This window comes from Oryza sativa, chromosome 1, assembly GCF_034140825.1.
Source record: "Oryza sativa Japonica Group chromosome 1, ASM3414082v1".
Lineage (NCBI taxonomy): Eukaryota > Viridiplantae > Streptophyta > Magnoliopsida > Poales > Poaceae > Oryza > Oryza sativa.
Window position 1 is genome coordinate 43,529,228 of NC_089035.1, and position 11,595 is coordinate 43,540,822.

At 42.9% G+C, this 11,595-nt stretch overlaps 2 protein-coding genes across 2 annotated transcripts; one reads left to right on the forward strand and one right to left on the reverse strand.

Annotated features, from left to right (window-relative positions):
• LOC4326392 (pumilio homolog 1) lies at positions 1-6,380 on the reverse strand. The gene is made up of 9 exons (XM_015785166.3): positions 5,548-6,380; positions 3,218-4,464; positions 2,800-2,941; positions 2,619-2,726; positions 1,967-2,179; positions 1,746-1,856; positions 991-1,185; positions 665-839; positions 1-570 (listed from the first exon to the last, which is right to left on the reverse strand). Exons 1-9 carry the CDS (start codon positions 6,001-6,003, stop codon positions 533-535), a joined length of 2,685 nt encoding a protein of 894 aa, XP_015640652.1. The 5' UTR covers positions 6,004-6,380; the 3' UTR covers positions 1-532.
• Positions 6,381-8,316: 1,936 nt separating this feature from the next.
• On the forward strand, positions 8,317-9,658 carry LOC4326393 (probable E3 ubiquitin-protein ligase RHC2A). The gene has a single exon (XM_015785339.3). The coding sequence runs from the start codon at positions 8,431-8,433 to the stop codon at positions 9,433-9,435; it is 1,005 nt and encodes a 334-aa protein (XP_015640825.1). The 5' UTR covers positions 8,317-8,430; the 3' UTR covers positions 9,436-9,658.
• The last annotated feature ends 1,937 nt before the right edge of the window (positions 9,659-11,595 follow it).

The window sequence follows — 11,595 nt, forward strand, 5'->3', positions numbered from 1 at the left end:
TAGTAGTAAAAAAGAGCAAAGCTGAGATTAATAGCTCCAGCTTCACCCACAGAACAGCTCAAGGCATCATCTGTGGTACAGTAGTAGTAGTATATGTTACAACAAAACGCGACGCCCTGATATGATATCGAATCATCGATACCGGGCAGGGCTGAGATTAATTCTTTTTTTTTCAAAAAGAAAAAAGTACTAGTGACTGGCTTTTTAAAAGTTTAATAAAACAGCTAACAACAGCCCTCTCTTTCGCTCTAGTTCTAAAAAATTTGTACACCTTGCTCCTCCTCTTTTTACACAGTTTGAGAACTCATAGTACACGGTACACATGAAGATTCTTTTTATCTCCCTCCCTTGTGCTAGTTCCTCAGCTACAGAATGTACACTCTCCGGTGCAAGCTACTACTCTCTCTCTTTATTTCTAACAAGGCCATTCAGAACAGAGCCTCGTACTAGTAGGGGTTGGTTTAGATAGAAAAACATGACGCCAGTGCAAACCTAGCCACTGTTAGCTGTACAACTAGATAGCGCTTATTCTTCAAGCTGCAGTTGATGGTTGAAGCCCAAGCCGCTTTTCTGCGCACACACAAAAACAGCTTTGTGTTATATATAACAAATCATCATATCCTAGTCACACAAAACTTATCTCTCTTTGTGTTATGTCCCGTACCTCCGGCTGCGACGAGCTTTTCCACGCGTGCCACTATATGCTTCCCGTAAGTATATTTCTTCAGTGTGTTCAGATGAGCTTTTATCCTTGTAAGGATCATCTCTCTCTGCTGATCATCACAGGTCTCTAACACCTTCTGTACCACATAGTTTGCAAATTGATCTTTCATCATCACCTTCAGATTTCAAACAAAAAGACAAGTCACTTTTAGCAAGGACCATCAACTTTTCATATTAGGTGCTTAATTTTCTGAGAAGCAGAGATGTTGCAAAACTGTACCGCATAGAAATAACGAAATATGCCCACAAGTTAAAACAGACACAAACCTCAAGATGTTCGCTCTCATTACTGGAGCCAAGCATTTCACCAATCAGGACTTGACGCTCCACAGGATTCCCAAAGGCTAAACACTTCTCAATGACATTTGAAGCAAACTTTTGCTGGCTCATTTGTACTATCTGCCCAATCAACTTCTCAATAATAGCAGATCTCTCGTGGGGTTTGCCATGTTCCAGAACATGCTGTCAAATAAGGTTGGTTATTGAAGAGAGAAAACGCCTTTTGCAGTGAGAGAGCAAATGAGGGGAAAGAAGCACATGCATCAACATTCCAGGCTTATCATGTCTACTTGCACAACTGCTAAATTCCACTGATCAATCAATCACAGTATATGCAAACTATTTTCATCGTTCACCCTATACATAAATGCAAAATAGCTTAAGGTGGAAAAGGGGAAGGAAAAGCATGTTCAACTGAGCGAGTGTATTACTCTTGGGGAAACACAGTTCGGCAAGGTCCAAGCAAACTGAGCTTTCCTCATAAAAATCCTATCTCTAATATCTAGACATGTCATAGGAAGTGGTTGAAATAATTTAATATAACCATGTTTGCACATCACAGTGCTAAAGAAATATTAAGAATCTCTTACATGTAATTGATGAACATTTGGGTCAGTATCTCATGTAGTAGTCAGTATTTCAAGTAGCAGAAACCCTATTTTTTAGCAAGCGGCTACAGTTGACAGGTGCTGAACAGGAGCAAATCCACCATAAAAACAAAAAGGGAAAATTTTGTCACTGACCTGGACAACATAGTTACCATACTGGTCTGTAGCCAGCAAGCAAACAGATTGTAGGATCTCATCCATCATGATTTGCTGGGTTTTAGGATCATCACAATGCTCCAGCACCCTCTGCGTCCAGTGAATTTGCATGACAAAGGTTAGTGTAGCTATGAAGTAGCATGAATAGACTGGATATTGAAGCAATCAACGGATAGCATGCTGTGGCACTACAAGTGTACCTGTATCACCCGACAACCATATGGATGAGTTGATAGCATCACAACTTGACCATAGAAGGTTGAAACAATGAACTGGATAGCATGCTGTGGAATGCATTCAATACATTTCTGTATAACGTGATTTCCATTTTGATCACGTACACAGCGCATCACTTGTCCATCAAGCTCAGCAACCATTTTAGTCTGCTGATCTAAATCAACAACTTCTATGGCCTGCATGAATATTGTCCATAACATCAGTTAAACATCTTATTTGCTGCACCTTTGAGCCCTTCATGCAATATATAAGGGTATATGTGCATGGACACAAATAACTGGATAAGATCAAGCATGCCTGTGGTTGCCAATATGCACTTAGATAACCAGAGATGCATTATATGTCAAAGACCGATGAATAGGAATCGACACACATGTATAAATATAAATTCAATCTGTCATGCCTTGCAAACCAAGAGTTTTGCTGACAACTAGGTAACTTGTACTCTCTTTTGTCCACAATATAGGTTGCTAAGGGATCCATGTGATCAGATTGTAAAAGTTTTTTATTATTAGTACTTGCCTACTTGGAAAAGTAAAATATATTTGACTAAGCAAAATGATCATTATGGGTTTAATTCAAGAACCAACAGATGGGTTTTCAAATTATCTGCACCTTCTGTATAACTCGGCAACCATACATTTGGAGGCTGAGTGCTAAGACACGTCCAATTAGCTGATCAGCCAACTCCTTTATCTGAGCTGAGCTCCCATGCTCAAAAAACTGGTTCAAAGGATTACTGTCAGCGGGTAAAATCATGATGGCTATTATACTGACAAAAAAATGTTATCAGTACCTTCTGAACAACATAGTTTCCAAAGACATCAGTCATCAATGTGAGAGCCTGAGGCATGATTTCAGCAAAAACCATGTCTTTTTCTTCAGTGCTGGCTGTTTCAAGCTTTTGCTGTATGAATCTACTTCCATATTGATCCGCACTGAATGTAAACCAAAAAAAAAAAAAGATTAGACCAATAAAGATGAGAGATCTGTGTACATAGCTCTTCCAACAATTATGGAATGAAGCAGTTACCAATATTAAACATCTTTCATGCAATCACTGAATCCTCCAATCTAGAACTAATATATGAAAGTTAGCGCTATCCAATATGGTATGGGGGTTTTCTATATATTTCAATTTTCCCCATTCTACCACATATCCTTAAAATTTAGTGGGTTATACAGAAACATATTAATCCACTGAGAAGGAGTACCTGAACTCAACAACATGACCAGCGATTTCAGAGAGCTCATATGATTTGCTTTTGTTGCTCTTAAATTCTTCCAGAAGTGATGGAACTAAATTGGCCTCCATCTTACCACCGAGATCTGAATTCCAGGAGCCAAAGGAACCACCAAAATTTCTCATCCCAGATGGATAGCGCATGCTGCGATCCCCGTGCCTAAGTGGACTACCAGGTCCACCTGGTGACGAGGGAAGAATAGGACTTGTTAAAGAGTTACCAGCATAGCCAAGACCAACCCCGAGATTCCCGTAGTAACTATATTGCTTCTGTGACTGAAGCAATGGACTAAGGTACGCCTTCTGAGGGCCAAATAGATCCATGTAAGAACCTCCTAGATTAGCCCTATCCATCAAAGGATCCTCACAGTTAGCTGCAAGGGCAGCAATTTCTGCTGCCCGAAGGAACTGAACATACAGTGGATCAACAGGCATCTGGTGGGCAGAAGCTGCAGTTGGACTTCCAATTCCAACGTAGTTTGGAAGGTTAGATGCACCAGTTAGATTTTGCCGTGAAGATAAACTCCCACCTGGTGATCGGGATCCAAGCCTAGGAGAAGCAAAGCCAGATCCCACCGATGAGTTGTTAAATGATGTGAAACCACCAGCATTGATCTGGCTTCTCATAACAGAAGGATTCATAGAAGCACCAGAATATTCTTGAGGAACCTTCACGTGTCCTTGTTCAGAACGTTTCATGTAGGAATGGCGCTGATTGCCATTTGTTTGATCCATGTACTGATCAAAAAGGAACTTACGAACATCATCCACATCCTGATGGAGCTTAGATTGGTCCATTGTGTTTCCGTTCATTGCTCTTGATGACGACAGGTTCATACCAGATAGAGCAGACACCAAATCATCAGATTCAATAATATTGGGAGAACTACAATTGAAAGAAGATGAACCAACATTATTCTTCTTATCTGTAGCACCAAGTTTCACACCAATTGGGGGGAGGCAAGGACTAGGAACTCTCCTCACTAGTTCAGGATCTGGAGATGCACTTCTTGAAAGTGATGATCCTATTATTGATGCATATGAGTGTGATGATTCATTCTGGTTTTCTGGCAAGCATGGTGCTTTGCTGTCTGAGTGAAGGCCACTAATAGCTCCAGTCTCACGATGTAGACCATACTGCACTTTAGAAGAACTCAACAAGTCTGTACCATTGCAGTTGGCACCCTGTCTATCCGTATCGTGTTGATACGAGTCATCCTGCATCATATATAGGTCAGAAGTTATTTCTTTAGCCTTGAATAGAATTATAACTGAAGAAAAGAGTAATTAAATTCCCTTGAGAGTTAAGATCTACCCTATTTTATACAATCCGCACACGTATACGGGAAATGACCTACATGTCAATGTAAGATAATAATTGTAATCATGATGCAGTGCATTTGGCAAGAAATGCGATGCCACATCCCTAGATAGCAGTTCTAGAAGCCAACAATACATGTTGCACCGAATATCAATACAATAATGATATAAACTTTATTGCAAAAAAAAACAGAAGAAGATATAAATATGACATTTGCTGGCCAATTATCATACTGCACTATTCTAGCATGTGTGGCAAGGGAAGCTTTCTCAGAACCATTTCCATCTACTTGTAACGAAATATACTGCAGAAAATATTTCCTGAATATTATGCAGCTTCCGTGGAATCTAGACCAATTTTGTGTATGCATGCTAAATTCAGCATCTCCCTAACCATGTACAGATCACATTACTCAGATGACCGAGACAAACATAGCATAGGGAATGGGTACAGATCCAAGAATGTGGTAACAAACAACAAGGCAGTAACACAACAATTTTGGCTGCAAATAGCATATTGGTCGACAACTTACGAAGTTTCAGGACCAATACTTTTGCGACAGAAAGGCGTTTTATAGTGCCAAAACCTAGCAAACGTCAGCCAGAACTTGAGGTTTTATCATACAAAGTAGCTATGAAGGTGGAGAACTATTGGAGTTATCAGTCACAATAAACCAATCTAACTCAACTATTGGAGTTATCAATCACAATAAACCAATCTAACTCCGTAACAGTAAAAGCAGCAGGAGAAGCGTATACCCTGGTAAAAAATTTAGACATGAACATTGACTCAAACGAACTCATCTACTTGAATGAACGAAAAAAGGAACCAAAAGTAATAAAACTCCTATGCCAATGCTTGTACTCGACATCTACTGCGTGAACCACTGACATAATCAAGTCATGAAAGCTTAGGTGCAAGCAATGCAATGGCAGTTAAATAAGATAGGATAAGTTGTTCTAGTGTAGAAGAAGCACCACCTGAAAGATACCGGAGAAGCTATTCTGGCGGCCAATCTCGAGACCGGGCATCCCAATGAGGCCATCCCCTGGACCCATCCCTCCAGCGCCGCCGCCGCCGCGGCCTCCACCTCCACCTCTGGGCTTCCTCCCGTCGCCGATCCCACCCAAGCCGGGGCGAAGGCGCTGCGCGGAGCGCCAGTCCTCCTTGGACAGCAGCGGCGGCGGGAGGCGAGGGTTGATGTTGCCGTTGGAGTAGTAGTAGGAGTGGTAGGCCGGGTCGGCCCGGAGCTCGTCCTCCAGGAACACGTCGGCGGCGGCGGCGGCGTGGAGCGCGCCCATGGAGCCCTCGACCGTGGGCGGCGCGGAGCCGCTGCGGAAGAGGTCCAGCTCGCGTTCCCGATCGGCCTCCGCCTGCGCCTGCTCCCCCTCCTGGCGCCGCCACGGCTCACCTCGCATCGCCATCTCGGTCACCATCTCCACTCCACACACACAAAAGGCGGCGGCTGCTCCCGCAACAGCGACCTCCCAAAACACTAGTGGATTCTAGATGGTTTTGGCGACTAGAAACGAGACATCTCCACGATTGGACAAGCCATTGCTACCCAAATCCCTCCTCCCGAAAGAAAAAGCCTCAACTCTGGACCAAATTTAACCCCAAAAAAGATGGCCCCAAGGTTGAATAGCCGGCGAGAAGCTAACGGAGCGGATTTGCGCGAGGAATGGGCTGATAAATCGGGCGATTAGTTGGGATTTGGGAGGGATTTGAGGGGGGGAAAGGAGCAGATGAACAAAAGCTTTTTCTTCCTTCCCTTTCCTTTCTTTTACAGTGCACTGCAGTATTGTGTTGTGACAAGAGAAGAGACGAGAGAAGTGGATTGCGGCTGCGTTAAGTACAACGGCCGGCGAGGTCTGGGCCGTCGGATGAGGCGATGGACGGATGGGATCTCGCCGAGGGGTTTGGGGGCCTAGGGTTTTGCGGTTGCGCACATGGGGAGCACACGCACCTCCCATCTCTTTTTGCTTAAAACAGAAAGAAACGCAAATTTGCCTTGCTGCTACTGCAATCCGTAATGGATGTGGATATGGCGCTCCTTTTCCTCTTTTTGCTCTTTCCTCATTTTGAGGGTTGACATTTGCTACCTCCAGTAATATGCTATTCAACATTTTTATTTTGGTGTCCATTATAAATTTTTAATTTATCATTTTGCTAGATACATCTCGACAGAAATTCTGAAGAAAATTTGTTAAATTTTAGACCATTAGATTTGATCAGGATTCCGAAGCATGCGTAGGTAGGAGGATTCAAACCTTTTGCTTCCTAAGAGATAACACACTATTTCCCTTGAAAAAAAAGATAACACACTACCACTGCGCTAACAACCGCTCTAGATAACACACCATTAACTTTTTCGCGTAACATTTGACCATTCGTAACCATTGACTGTGTGAAGAAGGGTACATCCTCTTCCAATGTAAATTTAATCATTATGTATAGCGCAAGAACATTGGAGTAGGGTATTATGTTTCTCAGTGGCCCTAACCTGTATAAGCCACATGTCTTCACTTTCTTTCTCACGCGCCCGACCATGAGCTTGGAACTTGCAACATGATTGAACTCTCAAGAAAGGGTATATTGTCTTTCCGCTAGAGAAGCTTCTTGCTCCGATATGTACACTAGTAGCTTTTAAAAATATGGTATTTGCGAGACAAAAATTAAGTTCAAAAGTACATTCTTTCAAAGATGGAGTATATGTGTTTTTTTTTCCAATTAAAGCTGTGTTAGTCTAGAGAATATGGGATTTCTCCCCCTAGATGTATGTCAAATAAAGCGACTCATTAACACATAATTAATTAATTAATAGCTAAAAATATTGAAAGGTAGATTAATATAATTTTTAAAAGCAAATTCCTATAAACTTTTTTAAAAATAATAGGTAATATGCACGGTTTACAAGTTCGGAAAATGTGATCTTAAGATGGAAAGATGGAGTATTGAACAGAGGTATAGGGAAAAAAAAAGCACAAATAAATCTTGTTTTCGACACCTGGCTACAAGTATGAGATATTTAACTATCTGTCACTTTTACATGTGGCATCACTTAACCCAAATATCATATATACATGAAGACACATATGTCACATAATACTTAGAAAAAATGCACGTACGTTGCAATTGGTGAAGATTATTTTAATTTTATTATTGTTATACGATTTAGTTAAGGTGAAATTCACTATAGGAATTTGCTTGGATATATATATATAGAAAATCATGAGTTGCAACTAGGAATCCGATCATCTCAAGTTAGTATGTGAGTTTTTAAAGAGATATCTTGCGCGCCTCGTTGCATATTTCCAAAAAGGACAAACTTAGAACCCGACTCAAACATGAATATGCATTTCCAAAATCAAATGAACTTAAAAACTAACTAATACACGGATGGCGTATCAAAGTATTGGCAAAAACATATTCAATTTTTATAATAAGTAGATATGAGTGATAAATTATTAAATGGCACATTTTAAAAATGGTAAATATTTAATTTCCAGCGAGGATGGAAGGAAGGAAAGCCCAAGGAAAAAGGCCAGAAACAGCCGTAATGGAGAGAACTAAAATGAAAATATTCGCGAGCGCGTCGTGACTCTGTTTATTAAAAATAAAATAAACAATAAGAAAAGGAAAAAAGAAAATAAAACAGCGGTGGGAGCAAGTGAGCAAGAAAAGAGAAGAAGCGTGTTAACACGCACGCACGCGCTTCTTCCCTCCCTCCGAGCCGAGTCGAGTTGACTGGTCGGTCTATTCTCCTCCTCGCCGCTTTAAAGATAGAGAGAGAGAGACTCATATCGCCGCCACATCTCTCACATCTCTCTCCTCCACTCCGCTCCCGTCGCCGCCACATCGCCATGGACGACGACGCCTCCTCCTACACCTACTGTTGCCACAGCTGCGACAGCTTCGTCCACCCGCACCCCCACCTCGACGCCGCTGTGCTCTGTCCCCACTGCAACGCCGCCGGCTTCCTTCACGACCACGAGATGCCTCCCGCCGCCGACCACTCCCCGTTCAACCCCCCCGTCATCGTCCTCCGCCGCTCCGCATCCCCCGACGACGCCACCACCTTCGATCTCCTCTACGACGACGGCGCCTCCTCCGCCCTCCGCCCCCTCTTCGACCGCCTCCTCCTCCGCATCCCCTCCGCCTCCGACAACCCCAACCCCCCGGCCTCCAAAGCCGCCGTCGACTCCATGCCCACCATCCTCATCGGGGCCTGCCACCTCGCCGCCGACTCCCACTGCGCCGTCTGCAAGGAACCCTTCCACCTCGCCGCCGAGGCCAGGGAGATGCCCTGCGCCCACATCTACCACCACAATTGCATCCTCCCCTGGCTCGCTCTCCACAACTCATGCCCCGTCTGCCGCCACCGCATGCCCACCGATGACCACGACTCGACCAATGCTGCTGCTGCTCAGGCTGCCGCCGGAAGCAGCGACGAGGACGCCACCACCGTGGGTACTCTCACCATTTGGAGGCTTCCCGGTGGGGGATATGCGGTTGGGAGGTTTGCTGCTGCTGGTGGGACAAGAGCCGGTGAGAGGGAGCTCCCGGTTCTCTACACCCAGATGGATGATGGCGGCTTCAACGGCGGCGGCGGCTCGGGCTCGCCGACGATGATCGGGTGGTCATCTAGAGGGAGTCGTTCGTCCCAGAGACAGAGAAGCATCATCCCACGCTTGTTTCGCAACATGTTTGCATGCTTTAGGCATCATGATGCAACTGCAGATTCAGGAGATTATTCCTCACGGGCTGGGAGGAGATCCTCCTCCTCTGTCTTCACCCGCAGCCTGAGGAGCCAGATCACGAGCTGGAGATCGGAAGATGGCCACCCCGATGCCATTGCTACTAGATGATAATGGTGGTATGATTTGGAAATTGATCATCACCTGCATCTTTTTGCTACCTTTTGCTTGATGATTTTGTGTAAGTAGTAGATAATATCAAGAAAGATATGATGAGTATTATTGTTTGTAGGCATAGCAAAATTGCTGCTTAATTTGTACATATAGCAGATTGTTCAGGTAACAATGTAACATTACAATTCAAATATCATATATCTTTGGTTTGCCTATTCAATGATGAGCAAGAGAATTTGTTACTTGAATGAGCATTTGGGAATTGGGATAGTTAGAGCTTCGATTGTTTGTAGCAACCAATGTGGTTGCTTTTCAACTCTAGTCATTTCAGTGTTTGTATTCTACTAATGTAATTTACTTACAGCCTATTGATGGTCAATGTTCAGAAATTTTTGTGCTTCACTATCATGCTTCGTCAATTCTTCAAATGGATAGTGTTGTCTTGTCCAACTGTATCTCTTTTCATCCTTATATTTTCTAGCTATCTTCACTGGGAACAAGAGATTGTCTGTTCATGAATCATGATGCCTAATGACTCTGACTTCCTTTTGGATGCTCTGTTCCTTTCTACTACGAAGTAGTATCTTCATATCTAGTATTAAACCTACTTGCTGTCTTGTTTCATAAATGGTCCATATAACCTGCTGTCTTCTGTGGTTTGATTTTGTTGTTACTTTGTTAGCTCCAACAATTTAGGCATTTTCCAGTTGTTTTATTCCTGGCATTGAGCTACTCTGGTTGTTGACCGCTTGAGCTGCAACCTCATAGTGTTGCTGGTGACTGCCGAAAGATAGTAACAGTTTGCTCAGTCTTTTTCTAGTAGGTGTAGATGCATGTGCTACATTTGCTGAAATAGTGCTATTTCAGTGTGTGGTGTGTTTAGCTGCTTTCCTCATTGTGATTACGACATGGCATCTTCAAAACAGCCAGCATTCATTCAGGAGATTTAGTGTGAAACAGCTTGTGCTGAGAATTAATTGGAAAGTTGGTACACGGTGAAAGAAAGTCACCGTCTTATTTTCCATGTTTGATGCCATGTTTGTCTGAAGAAAACAATTTGGTAGAGTATGTGGTACTCCCTCCATTTCAAATTGATCTATATACTCCCTCCATTCCAAATTGATCTACATATAGTTTTTTTCAAATTATTTCTAAATGATCTACATATTTGTGTTCATTCATTAAGTCTATTCGTTATTTGTGCATTGGAGTAAATGGACATTGATGCATGCATCCATGCACACAAGTATTTAGAGCAAGGTCAATAGTGCAGCCCACTACTAGCTCCAAATCATCTATAGCCAATGTAATAACCAATTCATACAATAGTTGCTTACTATACTATTAATACCTGGTCCCACCTGTCATACACACATTACGTATTGAAGTCCGTGTTGTAGCTGGCTACAGATCAGTAGCCTTCTGCTCTTCTCTCTCTTTATTTATCTCTTTAAAATATGTTTATAGCTGGCTTATAGCCTGCTATTGTACCTGCTCTTATAACCCATATGCAATATCTTGATTTGCTATTGGCTAGTAAATAGTGGGGATGGTGCATGCATCGAGTTTTTTGCTAAAGTAAATATAGGCTCTGTTTGATTCAGCTTAGGATTATTATAATCTGGATTATTAGGAGTAAGCTGAAACAAATAAGTAGATTATTATGCTATATTATTATAATCTATAAGCCAGATTACTATAATCTAATAATCTCCTCTAGAAGAGCTTTTTCCAGATTATTTAGTGGCTAAAGACCCATGACGGAGCTCGTGGCTCCTCACCGGGAGACCGCGCAGGCCCCCCTTTGCCAGTTCGGCCGGGGGCTTAGGGTGAAATCTCAAGCTCTCGCTCTCCCTCTGTATCTGGAAAGATCGTCTGCCCGCAAGACACACGAGACACGGTGATGTATACAGGTTCGGGCCGCTGCGAAGCGTAATACCCTACTCCTGTGTTTTTGTGGATTTGTGTATGAATGAGCTCCAAAGTGTGAGCCAACTTCTTCCCCGTTCTAAGCTCTAAATCTGGAAAGAATCAATCCCCCTTCTCTATGGGCAAGGTCCTCCTTTTATACTTCAAGGGGATACCACATGCACCCTCTTCTTTCCAAACTGGACTTTTCCTCTCTTTATGGACGGAGATTGGTATGGTCGCTGTCCG